This window comes from Delphinapterus leucas, chromosome X (genome assembly GCF_059928025.1).
Source record: "Delphinapterus leucas isolate spDelLeu-1000000601 "Yukka" chromosome X, BTC_Dleu_Yukka2, whole genome shotgun sequence".
NCBI classification, from domain to species: domain Eukaryota; kingdom Metazoa; phylum Chordata; class Mammalia; order Artiodactyla; family Monodontidae; genus Delphinapterus; species Delphinapterus leucas.
Genome location: NC_143150.1, coordinates 36,688,574 through 36,709,843, shown reverse-complemented (window position 1 = coordinate 36,709,843; position 21,270 = coordinate 36,688,574). Strand labels below are relative to the sequence as shown.

The 21,270-nt window shown below is 41.8% G+C and overlaps 1 protein-coding gene across 1 annotated transcript in view; it reads left to right on the top strand.

The window, feature by feature from the left end:
* PAK3 (p21 (RAC1) activated kinase 3) overlaps positions 1-18,948 on the top strand; it is an 88,858-nt gene extending 69,910 nt beyond the window's left edge. The window contains exons 12-14 of the mRNA XM_089904175.1: positions 354-550; positions 15,293-15,430; positions 18,793-18,948. Coding sequence (XP_089760301.1) covers positions 354-550; positions 15,293-15,430; positions 18,793-18,882 — 425 coding nt within the window. The 3' untranslated portion in view covers positions 18,883-18,948. The remainder of the gene's footprint in view (positions 1-353; positions 551-15,292; positions 15,431-18,792) is intronic.
* Positions 18,949-21,270: the final 2,322 nt, after the last annotated feature.

Below are 21,270 nucleotides of genomic sequence, written 5' to 3'. Positions count from 1 at the left end.
TCCTGTAGATCGTGACCAGATTCAGGGGGTTCGATAGTTCAGAATTTCTAATGGCTTCCATCTGCTGGATGACAAATAGCTAATTAGAAAACTAAAAGATTCCGTAAGTTAGAGGGAACAGTGTGGGGAGGGAACCAGATTGAGGTCTAGCAAAAATGACATCACATCAGTCAGTTATTTCAGGCCCGTTTAAAATCTGGACCAGCTGAGAGGTCAGGTAACAGAAGGATATGAGCCAGGCAGTTGTAAAAGCTCAGAGTCTAACTAAAGGAAAGTATGGCCATATCTGAAAGTGACCTCTTGTAAAAGAAAAATAATTTGAGCTGATTTTAACTGACTTTTCTTCTCTGCAGCTGATTTTGGGTTCTGTGCCCAGATCACCCCTGAGCAAAGTAAACGAAGCACTATGGTGGGAACTCCCTATTGGATGGCACCTGAGGTGGTGACTCGAAAAGCTTATGGTCCAAAAGTTGATATCTGGTCTCTGGGGATTATGGCGATTGAAATGGTAGAAGGTGAACCCCCTTACCTTAATGAAAATCCACTCAGGGTAAGTCGAAAGAAAACTCAAGTACTTCATCCCCAGGAAAGGGAAAAAGCCAAATGTCATTTCTTGTCTCCACTAAAAGTGGCCAGAATGGGGTCTTTCATGGGACAAGTGACCTAGAAGCTTCAAGTTATAATTTTCAAAATTACTATGAGTTATTTCCTGTTTCTCTTAAGATGTCTCAACAGTTATTTCAAATGCTTCGATATCGCTATTTCTAATGCCAGGGGTCTTTAAAATTCTTTAGTATAGCCTTCTGCTGTTAAAAAAAATGTAGCTTCTTTTTTTAAAGCAAGATGTGGGAAGAAAACAGTATTTTTATCACACGCCATGGTTAAATGATCTATCTAGGAAACACTTACTTTATAATTACTTTAACAAAGTAAATAAACACGTTTCCAGAACAGCTATAATTTTTTAAATTAGATTTTGTTTCATTATCAGTAATGATTTATTGAGCAACAGCAGCATGGTGGGTAGTGAATGGAACACAAGATAGACACAGCACCTGCCTGGTGACATCACAAACTTTTATTAGACTGTCAAGTAGAAAATGAATGGAAATCTTTTGTGTTGGGTAACTCAGTTTGCTACTGCAGAATCAGAGGTTGCTCAGTACAAAAGTGAGCCAGTAGCTGTTTTGTTGAATAAAGCCTAAAGGTGAGCCAGAAGCTATGTTCTATACCCAATATATAAAGGGCATCACAGTATTGAGAAAAGGAAATATGCACTGATTCAAATTCTGATCTCAAAACCCGTGCAGAGTGCCAGTGCCAAAGGCATCCTGCATACTGTTTGCTTCATTACCACTAAGCGTCTAAAATTGAATTTTACCCTTAGTATGTACAAAAACCATTAGTAAATGGTTAAGTGTTTACACGTTAAGCTTATAAGATCCATATTCAAGCCAAATATATGTGGCTTTCTGTACATGTAAAGAAACCTACAGACTAATTATCTAGTTATTTTGCAGTTGAACATTTTGTAATTGGGAGCTGCATTCCCCATGTATGGAGAGGGGGACAGCCTCCTCTTCGCCCCCTTCTAATTTCTCTCTGGTACCTGGCCTCTTGTCCTAGTCCCGGCACTGATTAGAAAATAACAGATAGGAGTGAATGCCCTAATGAATGCTATGGGCTACTGCTCTGGTCTCATGAAACAATCTGGAGGTACGATGCAGCTGAGTGGAAAAAGAAGGGGCATTTTCCCACCATTTGTGGGTCAGCCCTCCGTGAATTGAATCAAGCCCACCCCTGACCTGTGGACCAGCGCATCAGGGTAATTACATGGGCTTGTCCGTATTGTTTAACCACCTTTGCCCATTAAGAAGTAGCAGTAAAAGAACACATCAGGTCTCTTGTTTCCATGGATTTCCTCCTCTAAGTCTTTGGAGTTTGGAGGCACTAAACGGATTATGGCTGTTTTGCTTTCTGCCTTCTAATGAGTAATTTACAACCTGCAAAATTTAAGGATTAAATCAATGGCTCTGTAAAGCAAGTGGTCTCAGTAATGCATTTATTACCTTCTTCGTTCCCCAATTACAGTTGATCGCTCTTCAGCTAGGCTGTTAATCGTTAGAAAAAAGGAAACAAGTTTTAATCTTTATGGGCATCTTCTAGCCTAGGATTAGAGCTAATAACTAACAGCTTGTCTCTTAGGATCCACAGCCTTGTATCTAAATAAGTACTTGTAGATTGACAAGCCACCAGGTTCAGGAAGCCTACATTAAGGCTGTAACGCAAAGATTCGTCAGAAAGACCACCCGGTTGAATTCCACTGACAAAGATTTAGTCTCCACGTGTGATCAACCTCCAATGACTCAGTCACCGAGTCCGTATGGTGCCGGCCCTCTATCTGTCTGCCAGGCGCCACAAGGACCTTTTAAGTTTTGATTTTAGATATGTTGTCCTCACGTTCTCTTAAATAAAAGCCAGTGTTCCCGGCTATATGCCCTGATTTGGAATTTGAAAAATGCAGTCACTGAAACCCTGGAGAGATTGGACAGAAAAAGATATACCATGACCCTGTTGGAAGCCTGTGTTTTCTTGGATCCTGGTGACCAGGCCATGTGTGGGGAAATTGAAAATCGCAGAACTTTGGGAGAGGTATAAAAGAGAACTGGCTTAGCCCTTCTTTCTTTAAAATCCTTCCAAGACCACCACTCATCCACCTCTTTGGGCTTTGAGGAGGAAAAAAAAGGAAGGAAGTGGAAGGGAGACAGAGCGGTAGAGTGAAGGCTAGCATGTTGATATGAAAAGCATTTGGCCCACAGAGTCAGGCAAAACTGGGTGGGTCTCGGCTCCACAACCTGCCATCTCTGTGACCTTCAGCAAGTCATTCAAAACCTTTATAAGCCTGTTTCCTGTGTGTAAAATGGGGACAATATCTCTCCTGCAGAGTTAGTGTGAAAACTAAATGAAATAATGCATGTAAACACCTAGCACAGCGTGTAGCTCATTGTAAGGAGAATGGGGGAGGGGATTTATATATCAATAGAAAAGTGAGAAAGGATCCTTCGAATACTTTTTACCCATTCATGAAGGGAGATCGGATTCCCCACTTCCCCCAAGAACTTCCCTTCCACACTGACTATGCTCACATCCCTTCGAGCAGTGGAGAGTCCTCCACAGTTTAGTATAAATGACCATGAACAGGTAACACTGAGCAGCAGAGGTTAAAGGTGAAATCTGGGGCTGTACATTCGAAGGCTGTTTGCATTTCACTGTGGCTTTTTTTGTGTCTTTGTTGCGTCCATTGGAACTGAGCAAACCCTCTTGAAATATTGCCTGTTAACATACCACTGATGCAAGGAATTAGCGACTCCCCCCCTCCCCCCAGTTATAAAGCGGTTGGGATTTTTTTTTTAATGTAAATTGCTCTGTACTAATTGACCTAATTTGCTCATGAAATGCCTTTTAAAGGTCAGAGAGTTATTAACTGTGCAGATGTTATGAGGTTGATACCCTTCCAGAGACAGAGAAGAGACAAGTTCCTCACTGCCTGAAGTCTTTGCGCTCAACGTAATTGGCCTTGGATGCCTTGTTCTGTGACCCACGGACATTTTTAGTGAAGCCTCCAATAATAAAGTGCCTTGTTCTTTTTGCTTGCCAAAGTGACTGGAGTTAAAATCGAACTTTCCCTGTGGATGTGCAAATCAAACGTTGGTACACTGCTCATCTCCCCGACTTTTGTGTTAATTTGAAGTTATCTTTTTATAAACCTGTGATTATAATGACCTGATTCTAAATAAGGAGGCACGATCATTTCCATAAAACAAATCTTTGGTTTGTTGTTGTTGTTTTTATTCCTCGGCACTAAGAGAGTGCCTCTTTATTAACTTCGCATTCCACATAATGGGGCTGTTCTTGTCAATGGCTTTTGAGGGATTTTGGTGTTTGTGAAACGTCTCAGTGACATCCAGTTGAGGTCCCTCCTGGACCCTGTGGATGAAGCCCTTTTTCTGTGTAATTTTCCAGACCTTTATCCTAGTTGAGATGAACTTTAAGTGTTCTCTTTCTACCCTTGCTTTAAGCACCTGTGAAACCGTATCAAACACCGGATCTTTGGAAGACAGTTATCGGTACCAGGAAGAGATTATCTGAAGGCTTAAAATAGTATTTAGGGTAGTATGTGAACCGCCTATCCTGTACTAGCGGTTCTCCTCCTTGGTTGCACATTGGAATCATCTGTGGAGCTTCAAGAACAAATGACGTCAAGTTCCCACACCAAGGCCTAGAGCAAATACAAAGCCCTGTGGCAAGCCCTTTGTAGAACCCTGTCTATATTGAAAAACAGTTCTTCATCAGCCCTCTTTGAGCATGGTTGCTCAACCAGAAAAGAGCATGCTATCATTCTGCCCACCTTTCTCCTTTCCATCTAAAAAAAAGTATCATGGGTCACTTTGTTGAAATCCTGACACACCCTGGCATTCTTTGATTTACCATTCCAGCAACGCTGTCAAAAAAGAAACGACATTAGTTCAGTATATACCTCTATAATATGCCCATTTTCTTTTTCAATTTTGCTTCTGCTGCAAATGGAGTCCATCATTACAATGTGCTAGCTGTTGTGTACATAACACATACTGGTGATGATAAAGCCTTCAGTCTGGCTACTCATGATTAGGAGTGCATAAAGTGTATGGCCAGAGAGAAGGGAGGGCAGAAGTGTAAATTCAGACCTGTTGTCTACATTAAGAGGCTCCCTACTCCCCCTATCCCCACACTTGAAGCACTACACACGTTAGTTTCTTCTTCTTTTTTATTATAGAACCGGGGAAATTCTGGTTAGCTTGTATGTCTAGAGAAGAGAGTTAAGCAGAAGAAGAGAATCTCTAGCAACTAAAAAGCAGCAGCTAAGGGCCAAAGTGCTGGAACCTGTGTTGTGGATTGGAATGTCTGGGTTTGATGGCGGGTGCTCACTTGGAATTAAAGTCAGACATAAACTTCCTGAGCGCCAGAGAAGCAAGCATACTTTGCTAGCACTCAGTCAATATTGTTTTGAATGTATTTCAGGAAGAGCTGGGAGCATTCCCTTCTTTTTCCGTAAGCCACTATGGAACAGCAAGGTTTATTGATGGTTTGTTGACACTTCTACTTTGAGGGCAAACCTATGCCTAAAAGGAGGGGTGAGTTGGGATAACTGCAACTAAAATAATTATAGAACAGTAACAGGGTTTCTTTTTAATCAGAAAAAATATTGCCTGTCAAAAGATAGACAGCTCTTAAGAATCATTGGTTGTCAGGAATTTAGCATAGGAAAATGGGACCTACCTAGCCATAGGAAAGCTGCAAGTCTCATTTAGATTGTACTTCAGAAGCAGACAGTTCAAACTGGTGAGTTATGACCCAGAAGACAACCAAAGGAGAAATTGATTCCACAGCAAACGAAAATCTGAGACTCTGACCAGGCAAAGAGGAGGCAAAGAAAGATGACAAATGTGGTGACCAGGGACCTGCTGTTGGCCATGACTGATATTCCCTTATCCTACTGTTTATTATCTTATCATTCCTCAGTGTCCTTAAAGCAAGGCTTGGGAATAAGCCAAGGATGCGTATGCCCATTGCCCTAATAGGTACCAGACCTATAACTAAGTAGTTAAGTCCGTTGAAATCAAAGCTCATTCTAAATGGACAGATCACAGAGTGTGATGATGGACATTTGGCCCCTGAAATGCCCACTCAAATGCCCACTCACATGTTTATCCTATGGCTTTTTAAATCTGTGTTTTTGCCAGTGAAAAATGACTTCACCAAGAAAATTAGGGTTAGCTCGATAATTAAGATAATTTCTGACCTTTGTCATCATTTTGAAATATACCTTTTCCAACCTGGTTGCAACATCACTTTAGAAGACCCTTTGCATTCTGATAAAAGGATACTCCGAGGTGTCTTGTATAAGCCTCTCAGCAGAGAAAGTTAACTTGATTAAGGCAGTCTTAGCTCTGTAGCTGCAAGAGCCAACGTTCTAACAGTATCACCAAAAACAGGCTGACCTTTTTGCTGTAGCTTTCTTCCTCTCTCCCTCCTTCCCCGCCTCCCTTCCTCCCTTCCTTCCTTCGTCCCTCTCAACCTCTCTTCCTCCCGCTTTCTTCCTTCCTTCCTTTCTTTTTCTTTTCTTTTCCTTCCTTTCCTCCTTCCTCCTTCCTTCTTTTTTGTTTTTTCTTTTTTTTTATAGATTTCTTTCATTATTTATTTTTTGGCTGCGTCGGGTCTTCATTGCTGAGTGCAAGCTTTCTCTAGTTGCAGCAAGCGGGGGCTACTCTTTTTTTTTCATATTAAACTTTTTATTAAAACTGAGTCTTTACAATATATTTAAAATGACATGTTCCACAGGCTGCTCTTCATTGCGGTGTGTGGGCTTCTCACTGCGGTGGCTTCTCTTGTTGCAGAGCACGGGCCCTAGGCGTGTGGGCTTCAGTAGTTGCAGCACACGGGCTCAGTGGTTGTGGCTCGCGGGCTCTAGAGCACAGGCTCAGTAGTTGTGGCACACGGGCTTAGTTGCTCCATGGCATGTGGGATCTTCCTGGACCAGGACTTGAACCCGTGTCCTCTGCATTGGCAGGCGGATTCTTAACCACTGCGCCACCAGGGAAGTCCCCTTCCTTCGTTCTTAAAGCATTGCCCCACTACTTAGATGGCAAAATCCATCAGCACTTTTCATCTCTGTGTGGCCAGTGAATGTGACGGGACCAGACAAGGAACTATCTAGTGTCTCAGCCAACGGTATGCATCATGTGAGTCAAAGAGTGAATTCTATTCCCAGGTCTGCCAGTCAGGAGCCCCCTGACCTTGCATAGATTACTTCTTGCTGGGCCTCCATTTCCTTATCATTTCAAACAAGTGGAATTCGACAAGATTATTGGTTACCAATGGACTCTACGAATTCCACGGACTCCTAGAATTCCATGGAGATCCTTGGGGCCCAGGGGGGAGGTCACATGGCTCTTGAGTCCACCAAGATAGTTCCTCTTTAACTTGTTTTCTGTATCGAGCTTCCACATGAAATTTATTCTGAAGTGGGATAGGAACAAACGTATTACGGTAAACGGTATCTTGGAACTAGAAACTAGGTGTGGGTTGAAGAGAAAATGGGAGGTGAGGAGGTCAACATACCAAATATAGATGATGTTTTGAGAAGTTTTATGTGAGAAGGACCGGAGAAATGGGGCAGTGGCAGAATGGATCCTAGGATCGGGTCCCCTTGACCTTCCTGATTTGTTGAGCCTTTATCTTCATTTCTCTTCCTCTTCACTCCACTGACCACCTTCTCTCCCCATGATACTCTGGCCCCAGTCCTTGTCCTGTATTTTCCTGCTCCCTCTGCTTCTTACAGCTTTTTTTTCCCTGTACCTCCTGCTCCATTTTGCTTTCCTGCTTTTCCATCTCTCTGCCCACCCCTCCCCCACTTCCAAACCCGCTGTGGTTCTCAACCGTGGGTGTTGCTTGGGCTGCCCAGGGTGGCTTCCTGAGCACACGTAGCCTGCTCCACGTTTCCTGATAAGCACTATTAATCCTGAGAGATTAGAATGAGCATGTACACTATCAGACTCATCTGGTCTTTATTTTCTGGCAGTGGCCAGTTTCTTTTTGTTTTTTTAAAAATAAATTTATTTATTTTTTTGGCCGTGTTGGGTCTGCTTTGCTGTGCGCGGGCTGTCTCTAGTTGCAGCCAGTAGGGGCTGCTCTTCGTTGCGGTGCGCGGGCTTCTCATTGTTGTGGCTTCTCTTGTTGCAGAACACGGGCTCTAGGCGCATGAGCTTCAGTAGTTGCAGCACGTGGGCTCAGTACTTGTGGCTCGCGGGCTTCAGTAGTTGTGGCTCGCGGGCTCTAGAGCGCAGGCTCAGTAGTTGTGGCACGTGGGCTCAGTAGTTGTGGCTCGCAGGCTCTAGAGCACAGGCTCAGTAATTGTGGCACACAGGCTTAGTTGCTCCGCGGCATGTGGGATCTTCCCGGGCCAGGGCTCGAACCCATGTCCCCTGCATTGGCAGGCAGATTCTTAACCACTGCACCACCAGGGAAGCACAGTGGCCAGTTTCTTATGCTTGAAAGGAGCAGTCTAAAGCTAAGCCAAGACCTAATCAGTCAGAGGTACCTAATTACCTTTACCATCAAGCTATAAGGGAATAGATCTGTAATAGGCTCAGCAACAGCAGCGGAGCCCCCTACCCCTGTGAAGAATTTGGTGACAGATGAGAGCTACTATGCAAGACAAGTAGGGAGCTAAGTTAGGCCACAGTGCTTATTCAGTTATCACACTGAACCGTTGGGTTGAATAAGTCAAAATAGGGACTACAATCGTAGCTATAATATAGCAATTTCCTTTTTTGTAGATTTGGCCCCATTTACTCTCTTCTTAGAAAGAAATGTCAGGGCTTTTCATGAAAAACACATCAGAGGCAGTAATACACTCTGGCCTTTAACCTCTGAAATCCCAGGTCATGAGTAAACTAAGTCCTAAGGTGTCAAGTCACTCATTGCCAAATCTCTCCCGTAAAACACTCAAAGGTAGTTGAAAATTCCAAAATAAGAAAGGAACCAGGACAGCAGTAGGTTACAGGCAACAACCAGAGGACACACTGCTTATGAACTCCCAACATATATACAGACACTGGTGAATACAATATGAAGCCTAACTGGGCACCTGCCTTTTGTTCCCCATTTCGAAGTAAGTGGGAAAACAGTTGACATCCAGGGGGGTCCATTTCCTCTGGTAGAGGTAGAGGTAGAGTTGTGCATGTTCAGTGTGCCTCATCTCTTGAAGAGACCTTGTCTGCCTCTGCTTACGAGAATTACTACCTCAGAGGCCGGGAACACTGTGAGGTGATGCCGTGCAGTGGTCAGGAGTGTGGACTCTGGGCTCACAGTCCTTGGATTCAGATATTGACTCCCTCATTGCTAGTTGTGTGATGTTGGGCAAATTATTATATTAACCCTACCTCCCTCAGTTTCTTCATTTGTCAATTGGGGATCATAATCAAGTATAACTCAGGGGGTCGTTGTATGAATCAAGTGAACTAATAGTAATCATTCAATAAATGCTAGCTAATAATATTTCCCATGAAAACCGTATTTATACAGATTAAGATATAGATGAATAGCCCTTTGTCTTATAGTTACATTGTTTGTTTTTTAATTTATTTATTTTTATTTTTGGCTGCGCGCAGGCTTTCTCTAGTTGCAGTGAGCGGGGGCTACTCTTCGTTGTGGTGCGCGGCCTTCTCACTGCCGTGGCTTCTCTTGTTGCGGAGCACGGGCTCTAGGCACGTGGGCTTCAGTAGTTGTGGCATGTGGGCTCAGTAGTTGTGGCTTCCGGGCTCTAGAGCGCAGACTCAGTAGCCGTGGTGCACGGCCTTATCTGCGGCATGTGGGATCTTCCCAGACCAGGGCTCAAACCCGTATACCCTGCATTGGCAGGCGGATGCTTAACCACTGCGCCACCAGGGAAGCCCCAACATTGTTTGTTAAATAGATTTTTGAGGGTCAGGCTGAGAGCCTGTTCACCATGTATAACACGATTTCCATGGGAAAATGTGTTTTGAGTCCCAAATATTCAACTTAGAAAGAAATGTTCACACCACACCCTCTCCTCTTCGTAAAGGGAGTCTTTATAACAGTGCTGGGACCTCTCAGGGTTACTAACACATTTCCGTTTAAGTCTCCTGGTTTGTCTTCTGATGTCTTAACCTAAACTTTATAAACTGTTAAAATGAACTGAAGTCACAAACTGAAGTTTTTTAATTAAATGGTTAGTCCAGTTGCAAAACCACCTTAATGAAAATTTATTGGGTACATATGGATTGTTTTGGGACTTCTTTGGAGAAATGTGGTAACTTCGAAGATGACCACTTTGATCTTTTTTAACCGAGGAAATTGACAATAAGGTAAATTGAATTATTCCTCCAACTGGGTAAAGTCATTTTCTCTGAGTACTAAGGTAAATTTAGTTGCACATCAGGGGCCGCAGAAAACTGCAAAGTTTGTGTGTTATTGGCAAGTGATATAGAGTTACTAAAAATCCCGGAACACCAGAAACTTCTAGGTAATGTGTGTATCACAAAGAAGAAAGACACCATTTTCTGGCCAAAGGTTGTCTGCCTAACATTATAAATAAGGTCACAGGGCCTATGTTGCCTCACCTTAAGAATTAAACAGACCTTGTTTAATGATGTAGCTGAAGAAAAATCAAGAGCTCCTTCTCTGTTCACGATCAGTCAGAAAAGACTAAGTTGCTATGTTTCAAGTTCCAGAGAGAACGTATTGTCTCCGCTTCCTCTCTGGGTTTGCCCACAGCAGTTTACCATGTTGTGGACCTCTTTCTCCAGCTTTCCCTCTCTTTGATGTCATCCCCTTACCTACATTGCTCATGGAGCTTTCTTCCTTCTCCCACACTGAGGAGTTGGGTAGTCAGAAGTTCCCACATTCCAAGCCTGTTCAACTCAGAAAGGGTGTTTTTGTCATTCTCTGTATATCTTCTTATATGTTTACTAGTTCACTTTAGGTTCTCAGCTTTAATACTTTGTAAAGTCTGTCATATTCCCAGCTCAATTCGATTTATTTATACATTTTGGCTCTCGTTTCATTTAGCAACAAAAACATTTATTGAGCACCTATTTTGAGCCAGTTGCCATAAAATCCAGAGATGATTGTGATACAATTCCTACCTTTACAGTCTAGGAAGACAGACCAGTGAACAAGTAACAAGTATTCACCCTACAATGTGAAAACAGACATATAAACAAAGGGCTGTAGTAGCTTAAAGGAGGGAAGGACTAACTCTATCTGCACGGTGACCACCATCCCAGTTTGCTTGGCACTGAGGGACATAGGACCTTCAGTAGTAAAACCCAGTCTCCATCTGGGAGCAATGGAGAAGACTTTAAAAAGGAGGTGCCATTTGAAGTAGAAATTTTAAGGCAAGTAGAAGTTTACTAGGCAGTTAAGGGAGCAGCATTTCAGGCAGATATAAAAGAGCATTTCTTACTATGGGAATGATGAACTAATTGGCATGAATAGTATGTGAGCTTTGGCCAATGTGTGTACGTATGGGGAGTTGGGGGAAGCAGGGCTCTAGGGTGAGAAGAGAACAGATGAGGACTAGAAAGGGAGGCGGGACCAAATCATGGAGGACCTTCTATGCCATGCAAAGGAATCTTTACTACGTATGGCATGCAAAGGAATCTTTACTACGTATGCCATGCAAAGGAATCTTTACTACGTATGCCATGCAAAGGAATCTTTACTACGTCCTGTGTTTTCAAACAACTATAGTGATCCCTTGGTTCAAATTAAACCTTGCTGGAAGCATGCATAAATAAAGAAAAAAGAAGTATTTCTCTGATTGAAACACATATGGGTGGGTGCAGGGTCCTAGAATCCCTACATCCATCTCCCTCTCCCACCTCTTTTCCCACTTAGCTGCTCTTGAGGGGAATTTTGGAGAGTCCAGTTTGAAAACCACATCTGTGGACCATAGGGAGCCACCAGAAATTGTGTTAGAGCAGAAAAATGGATGCCGTGATGAGATTAAAGATGAGATAGGTTGTTAAGGAAGATGGACTGAAGAATAAAAAGGCTTGAGTAAGAAAAAACCTATTGGGGGGCTATCGTAACAGTCTGAGGGAAGCCCAACCTTTAGCAGAGACAGTGGGAGTAGAGGATAGTGCATGGGTATGAATGACATTTCTAAAGGTTGCATGAACAGAAGCTACTAGACTGACTAGAGTGAAGGCTGGGGGAGGGGAAGGTTTCCAGTTGAGGAAGGAGGAGAAGTCAGGTATGAATCTGGGTTTCTTACTCAAGGAGCAACCAACTGTAAAGGAAATCTCTAGTCTAATTTCTTTTTTTATTGAGGTATAGTTGATGTACGATATTATATAAGTTTCAGTTGTACAACATAGTGATTCACAGTTTTTAACGTTTATACTCCATTTATAGTTATTATAAAGGGTTGGCTATAGTCCCCGTGCTGTACAATATAGCCTTGTTGCTTATTTGCTTTATACATAGTAGTTTGTACCTCTTAACTCCCTACTCCTATCTTGCCCCTTCCCCTTCCCTCTCCCTACTGGTAGCCACTAGTATGTTCTCTGTGTCTGTGAGTCTGTTTCTGTTTTGTTATATACATTCATTTGTTTTATTTTTGAGATTCCACATGTAAGTGATATCGTATGGTATCTTTCTTTTTCTGATTTGCTGCGTGTTATGCTAAGTGAAATAAGTCTAGTCTAATTTCTCAGCCAGCCCATTTTCTTTGAGTTTTCACTAACTCAGATAAAACCACAATGTGATAAACTCGTGCCTATACTGATTTTCCTTGATCTTTCTTCAGCTAAGACTTGACTTTGCTAGGAAAATGCTTTTTGCTGTGATTGTTGTGTTGCCTACAACTGTTTTTGTCTCTCATTAGCAGGGCAGTCAGTAGCAATTTTCTTTTTTTCAAAGATAGGACCCAGCTTACACACAAGTTCATTTTTAAGTTAACTGTTTGGAACTCAGAGTGCATTTTCCCATAGAAACGGCATTATGCATAGTGAGTACGTTCCCAGGCTAGTCCACAAAGGCCAGTTTAGCCATAATATAACTAAAAGTGTGGATCTTTGCAATAGAAATTAGTTGGAAATAATACTGTTGCAATTAAAACGAAAACAATAGTTGGAAAAGAAATCGTCTGGGTTTTTGTTTCCCTTAAGGGGTAGTACTTGATGAAAAGCAGGTTTAATCCTAGGAGGACAAAGAGAAATAGATGAAGATTGTTGTGTAAATTGGATGGCACAGCTTTTTAGATTTTATTTTTTAAAGAATTTTGGAGGGTTTTTGAGAATAATAAAAGCAGTCGCGTTGATTGTAGAAAATTTGGAAAATTGAAAAATATGTTTTAAAAAATTAAGTCACTAATAATCCTACCACCCAGAGAGAACCACTGTTAACATGTTGGGGTGTTTCCTGTCAACCTTTTTCTTAGTACGTGGATTGAAGAGAGGTGAGAAGGACTTGGGTAGAGATGTATATGTACTTGTGAGGGGCGAGATTATATGGAGTAGAATGTATTGAGCTAAGAATGGTGAAAAGAAAAAGAGAGAAAATGAAACAGTATGGCATGCACACAGACTTAGGGAGAGTGGAAAGGGAAAAAAGAGATGTGTTTGTTTAGGACTGGGTTTGGCTACAGGGCAGAAAAAAGCCAGCAAAGGACGCAGAGTTTGGCAGAATTGTGGCCAGCTGAAATAAGAGAGTTTTAGGAGGAGTTAGCAAATGTAATTTGCAGTAACCAATTTTCTTTTAATACAGGAACAAAGATGGTTTGTGAGGACAGGTGCCTCAAGCATCAATCATTAAGCCCATTGCTTAATTGGGTGGAGTAAACCAGTTCTCAAAGTGTGGTCCTGAAACCAGCAGCTTCAGTATCACCTGGGAACTTGTTAGAATGCAAATTCTCAGGCCCCTCTGCAGATTTACTGAATCAGAAACCCTGGGGGGGGTGACCCAGGAAATCTGTGTTTTAACAAGCCCTCTAGGTGATCCTGGTGCCTGCTATAAGTTGACAGCCACTGGATTACACGGTCCTTTCTAACACTTTCTAAAGTACATCTCTGGAGGTTTCTGGAAAGGAGGAGAGATGTCCTCACCAGCTGATGAAAACTGGCCTGGGAAAGGAGTTTGATAGAAATATTTATTTATTTATTTATTTATTTTAATTTTTTTATTTTATTTTTTTTTTTTTTGCGGTACGTGGGCCTCTCACTGCTGTGGCCTCTCCCACTGCGGAGCACAGGCTCTGGACGCGCAGGCTCAGCGGCCATGGCTCACCGGCCCAGCCACTCCGCGGCACGTGGGATCTTCCCGGACCGGGGCACGAACCCGTGTCCCCTGCATTGGCAGGCGGACTCTCAACCACTGCGCCACCAGGGAAGCCCTGAAAGAAATATTTTTGATAATAATATTAGGAGCCACGGTGGAAAAGGGGGCTGATAATTTGCTGCGAAGTTCAAGCAAGTTCAAGAGGGAGCATGTCTTCATGATAGTTAGGAGTCTGGTCGCATAGGCAGGCATAACCCTGGTGGTAATACCTGCAGGAAAACTCCTATTTAGCCATCAAGACCCTGTTCAAATGCCAAGCTCCTCTGTGAAGCTTTCTCTGACCTCTGGTGTAAATTGTTTCATCCTTACATTGACTTAGCACTTTCTGTGTTTCTCTATTAGCTCTTGTCTTACTGTATGGTAGCTATCTATAAGTCTCTCTGTTTCACTAAATTGTGTCATCTTTGAAAGTAGGGCATTCTGTTATTCATCTTTGGATCTCCAGTGTTTAATATGGTACCTGATACATACTCAGTGCTCTAGAATAGTTTGCTTAGAGGAGGCATAAGGAATGGCCGGCTTTTTATGGCTGCGGAGCCTTTGAAATACGGGTTTAATTTTGTGAATTAACCATGGTTCTGGGTCCAACCCTCGGCCTGGAAGGCCAGGGCCCTTGATTCTGTCAGCACACCATGAGCTGATATCTCTCAGTGGTGGCCTTCCACAGCAAAGATCTCAGAGATATATTAGCAACTAATTATTTTACAGTAGGATACAGGATTATTAATGTCAACTTTCCTTATATTTTCTCTTATTATAGGTAGACTTCCACGGGGAACCTAATTAAAATCTATAGGGATACATCTGCCACAGGATAAAAGTACTTGAGTCCTTGGGCCCCAAGGGTTACTTCTCACCCAGGCACTGCCATCTTCTGATTCTCTGTACTTCTCTGATTGCATAACGTAGTCTGTTCATGCCTGGTCCGCTCACAAATATTCTCTAATCAAGATAAACAGTCAGTAAATTACAATCACCTTGGCAACTGTGCCTTCCAGAGGTTATACTTAGGTCGACATGATTGGATGTGTGTGTGTTTCCTCAACTCTTTAGTCACAGATTCCTTGGTTTCATTTCCTAGGTGGTTAATCACACATTCATTATATATGGATTTTTTTCTGGCTTAACTCTCATAGGGCAGCCTTATAACCTTATTTCCAAGCTTTTGGGGGTGGGGCACCTCACTGTCACCTCCGTTACTGCCAAGAGTAACCATTTCTAAATGTTACAGAAACTTTGCGGTATATGTCAGTGTCATTCTCTAAAATGGGATTTTTAAGACCCAGGATATAAACCAGAAGAAACTGGATTTGTGTCTTGTATGCCAACTCGTGATCCTAATATGTATATGCTGAATAGATTTTTCTAATGTTTTTTTTTTCCATAGGCATTATATCTGATAGCCACTAATGGAACCCCAGAGCTCCAGAATCCTGAGAGACTGTCTGCTGTATTCCGTGACTTTTTAAATCGCTGTCTTGAGATGGATGTGGATAGGCGAGGATCTGCCAAGGAGCTTTTACAGGTGACAATGAAACAGGACAGTTACAAAGAGAGAGTCATTATATTGAGCTTTTCCATGTCAATGTGTGACAGTAAGGGAGCGCTATCAAAAGAGGTCTAGTTCGAGTTAGGCTCTAACCATTTGATCTGAGACCACAGGCACATAAGTATAGGCATGCATCTGATACGTGATTGATTGGCATGTTGCCTTTCTTCTGAGAACTTGGGAGTTCAATCTGTAACTCTCTTTTATTCTTCCTGGAGTCTTATTTTGCAAGGGAAATAACAATGTGAACCTCTGGTGTTGCTGTTTTGTTCTAAACTTTACTTGTGCCCCTGGATGTTGTACGCAGGTGCTCTTGGCCGGAGGTAATTGTCTACATAACTATGCAATTATTTCCATGGCATCTGCTACTCTAATGCTTTACTGGTCAAAGCCCCTTTGCTTGTGATGCCAAATGGCAGGCACCTGCTTGCCTGGGTGAGTACCATCCAGTGGTGAGTGCCTCTGTAACCATTTGTCCTTTTCATGGCTCTCAGGGATTAGTATACATGATGGTAATTAGTACCTACTTTATACCAAATTCTTTACAAACGTTATCTCACTTAATTCTTACAACTCTCTAGGATAGGTGTTATTATCCCCGTTGCAGATGTAGAAATTAGAACTCACACAGCTATTGAGTGGCAGAACGTGGATTTGAGCCCTGAATTGTCTGACTTTCTTCCACACAAACCAATTTAGAGGGAAAAAATGCATTTATATTGATAAAGCAATGCATGCCCAGGATTACACATATAGCTTCACTGCTGGGGACTGACTGTTCCTTGGGGAACAAGATAAAGATCTGTAATTGCCAAGAAAAGTGATTGCTTGTCCTCCCTGACTTTGAACACATAATCCAGTTAAACAAAAGGCATAACTCTTGGTCATGCAGAGTGTTATTAACCATAGAGTCAGTCTGTTTTAGGCCAAACAACAAACAGTTCCTGTTGCTTCTGAACTCCCTCCAGAGACAGCCACACCCACGCGAAAATATCCCATCCCAACCCAAATCATATCTGGGATAAACCAATTTGGAGGAATTGGGGAAGCTACCCCTTGTCTTCTCTGCTACCTGTGAGCGTTTCACAGGCTGTCATGGGGCCCGAAAATGTCAGATCTGAAATAGCCCTTTATTAATCCTCCCATTAATACAGCCTCAAATTATAGATGAAAAACTGGAACTTTTGAATGCTTCTTTTCCACATCTTTTCACCCCTCCCACCACCCGACATACACATCCTGGTACACACTCCTATCATGTCTTCTTCTAAGGATGAGTGAAGATACAGGTTCTCTGAAGGTAGCTATACAGTTATGTAGGTAATTGAATCAATTATCTAGTTAATTCCTTCCCCAACAATACTTTTATCTGAAGCAGTCAGATTTCTGATGCAAAATGATATTTTGAGAAAACTGAAGACATTGTTTGTTGCATCTTCTCGTTTTACACATATAGGCTATAATCTGTATATCACCTTAAGTCCATATAACTCCATTCTCTGACTCTAGCCCATTTTAGAGGTTAGAAAGGAGAGAGATACATGGCATTCACACCACTGGAAGGCTTGGGAAAAGACAGAAGTAAGTGGATTTTTATGGAGCAACTTCTATTTGCAGGGCTTAAGTGCAGTGGGTGATACAAATCTGTTAAAGGCATGATTCCTACTCTTCAGAAGTTCACCGTCTCCTTAGGAACATGAACAAAATGCAAGATTGTTTAGCGACTCAGTCAGCCCGAGGCCGTTTAAACAGTAAATGTCACGGTTGATTAGAGACGTACTTCTATGGGCTATGGCATTCAGAAAATGTCCGCAAAAAGGAAAGAGTTCGGCTGGGCCTTGAAAGACAGATCAGTTTTAGATAGTTTGAGGGGAAAGGGGGAAGGAATTTCAGATGGAAGGATTATCGCATGACCAAAGGCATGTAGGCAGGGTTCAAGGGAACAGAAACTAGATGGTGTAGCTGAAGTAAAGAGTTCCAGTAAGGAAAGCCGCAGGAGACAGGACGTAGAGAGCCTTGAACACCAGGCTAAAGGGTAGGGGCTGTAGGCAGTGGGGAAACACTGAAGATATCTGAGGGACACACCTGATGAAAGCTTTGTTCAGGAAGATGAATCTTGTGGTATGCAAGAAGAATTAGCAATAGAAAAAAATGGAGGCAGGAAGATAGGGGGGTTATTGTTATAATTTAGGATTAAGTTGATTAGGCCTAGGGAAAGCAAGAGATAATTGTAAAAGGCATTGAAAAGGAAGCGCTTGGTAACTGATTGCATGTAGAACATAAGGGAGAGGAACACAAAAGTGACCTACCTCAGAATATCAAACCAGTGGTAGAGTTCAGCAAAAGCAGAAGTGATAGAGGATAATACTACAGTGGCTAACACTGATTGGCTTCAATGTAGCTTACGAGGAACTGTCACTTACCTCATTTAACCATTGTGATAAGCAAAGGAGAGGATTGAACCTAGGTGCTCTGACTCCAAAGCCCCTGTAGCTTACATCACACAAGAGTACCCTGTTTGGTAGATTTGAACGTACATTTTTAAATGTTGAGTTCAAGGTGGCAGAAGGACATTCAAAAGGAAATATCCAGCAGGCAATTGGAGAAATAGGACCAGAATTCAGGAAAGACATCAGGTGACACAGTGGACATTTGGGAGTCATCTCCATAAAGCTTGATGAGAGGTTGGAACCATGAAAAGGAATGAGCTCTCCAAGGAATTAAATTAGAAAAAGAAGGTGATGAGAGTCAAGTTCTGGGAGGTGGGAAGAGGAAGTGAAATCAGGGAGGAAGATAGATAGGGAGGGAGCAGTCAGTGAGCATGTGTGTGGAAGAGAATCGAGACAGTAGAATGTCACAGGCCCCCAAAGAGAACATCTCAAAGAAGAAAGGGATATTCACTTGTTTGAAGCACTGCAGAGGGGCCAAAAAAGAAATGGTGGAGACACACTATTGGGTTTAGCAGTTAGCGGGCCATTGATTTCAGGGTCAAGGTCTTGAGTGGTCAACAGAATACACTTTTTTAAGGATGAGGGCTGCTCCAGATAAATTCATCGATTTAAGAAAATCAGAAAGTTAGACTTGCAAACACAGCGAGATTTTACAAGACCCCTACTCTGAATTTCTAGCTCTGCCAGTCAGCTTCTAGAAGATTTCATGACACCGAAGACCAAAAACATCTGAAGGACAAACGCTGGCACTATTTTTTAAATGATGTTTAATTGGATCCACAAAATACATCTTAATGAAAAAAAAAGACTCCTTGAAAGTGTAAAGTAATATGCTGGTTGGAGGAAAGAATTCTAGTAATTCCTCTTTTGTTTTTTTTCCTTTTGCAGCATCCATTTTTAAAATTAGCCAAGCCTCTCTCCAGCCTGACTCCTCTGATTATCGCTGCAAAGGAAGCGATTAAGAACAGCAGCCGCTAGGACTGCAAGCCTTACCCCACACCATCTCCTTCATGAGTAAGACTAAAATAAAACTCCACTGCAGGAAAGATGGAAGAAAAGACAGTTGAATGGGGTGGGGATTCTTTAACTTTCAAATGAATAGAAACTTCTTATAAGCCTTTTTCCTACTCCCTCAGATTATGTAATTTATTTGTAAGCCTGAATCGCAGCCCAAACAGGGCAGCAATGTCGAAGTGGCCGTAAAGTGGTCACTTCTACCGTGAAGCGAAAGAGCCAGTAGTGAATCCCCTCATTTTGTGCATTCACTTTGAAGAAAAAAGATTTCTCAAAGATGCACACTCCCTCTTCATAGTGTTGTGTTTGTTTTTAAGTTAGAGAGTAGTCCCTCTTGCATTCGAACCTCCTTCAAAGCTCCTTACCCAATGTGATGTTTTTCACTTGCATTGTCATTAGATGTCCAGAAAAAAAAAAAGATGTCAAAACGTTTTTTTTAAAAAAAAAAGAAAGTAAAAAACAAACAAACAAAAAAAAACAAAAACAAAAAAAAAAACAAAAAAAAAATAACCCAGAGCAAGTACTGTGTGAACATGTGGAAGTCCATGCCCTAATAGAGTTGAAATTTTTTATTCTTCTTCTGTAGTGGTGGCTCGGTTTGTGTACCTGTTTTTCTGCATTTGTATTGGAAAAGGTTTCTTTTACGACATTTTCCAAAAGCAGAGAGGAATATGTGTGTTCAGGAAGGGCTTTTAAAAACTCTATGTCTAAAAGTTCAAATGGTGAAATCTTATCACATTTTCATGATGATGCTTAAGAGGTAGTTGATTTATCATTTGTATAAACCAGCTCGTTCATCTTCATGATACCTGAAAAAAGACACACCAAAACTATGGCACTCCAGTTGGGTGAGTCCAGGTCTGAAACCTAGGAAACCCTGATAGGAGAAACCATACTTAAACAAAGACGGGACTTTCTCCAAGAGCCCAAAGGGAGATAATATAAGCATGCAATACTGAAATCCTTGTTGGACAGTAAACAAAGATAACAATACCTAATTTAATCCTGTCTTGTCCTTGTGGAATGTAGGTAACTGTAAAATAGGCACAACAGGAGGAAACAGACCCATTAACCAACATTTGCTGCTGGTAAAAATTATTTATCTTGACAATTTATAACGTTAAAATTGTTTTTAAAGATCTGGAGAACAGAAATATTGTAAGCACTCAACTCTGTAAGAAATGGGAGGTCAGTGAAAACTACATCCCAGTCAACATTAGGCTCTAAGTACTTGTTGCCATTTTCCCTGTGTATCACCAATTTCTGTTTCTGGATATGGTGTGTTCATACTTAGCCCTTTGGGCTTTTGAATTTTAAAAACATGTTTGTAAAGATCTTGAAGTTCTCCAGTGAAAAGCATTTGGGTTTGCAATCATATACCCCAAGAAATATCAGTCCAACTGAATTCCTTTTGTGGCTTGGGGAAAATATGAAAATTTGACTAGTATTTCACCGTGTATCGATTTATGAGAAATTCAACAGTTGCCACTTCCTGAATCTTCTGAGCGTAGAAAAATATCTGGAGGGTGTCTGCGTAGAAAAGGATATGCTTCTCTTTCGAGTGTATTGTCAATTTTATAAATTCTGCATAGTTGTTTCTCTAAGCCTTTGAAAAGCTAGCAGTTTGTGCAGTAGAAGGCTTCTTGATTTGTAGTATGTCAAGAATCTGAATAGAACCTATCTACATCCAGCGAGAGGGAAAGAGATCAATGCCATGGGCCTCTCTCCTTCTCTGCCGAGGCACATCCATCGATATAATCATCTATCCATTCCTTAAAACGAAAGCACTTTCTTTAGAGAGTTTCTGCTAACCATATAGTGCACGTGTTTATGTTTAGGAGATGACACCACTGGTGGATTTCCTATTGTCTTCTTTGACTATGAAATTTGGGAGGGGCTTGACCCCCCGGCCCCGAAAATGTCCACAGTGGGATAAAACAACAAACATGAAAAGATCAAATGGTAATATTAATTTGAAGCATACTATGTTATACTTCACAAAAACGTGGCTGGGCCTGAAAATTTTAATGCCACACTGTTTTAATGAGAGAGAGAGAGAGAGAGAGAGAGAGAGAGATGAGAGAAGCCTTAATTTTGATTTCATTTAAAATTAAGTATTTTTTTAAATTTTTCATTCATAGTGCCAGGGAATTCAGTGAAATAATACCTGGGATGCAAATAGAATTCAGTATATTGATAACTATACCCTGCCAGGGGAGAAAGCCCCAAACCTGGTTGGGAAGCCCTAGTTATCTGTTAGCATCCCTTACATGTCATGAAGGCCTTTTTTTGGTGGGGGGAGACCTGGACCAGTGACCCTTCAGGTTACTGTAGGCGGAGAAATGGCTGCTC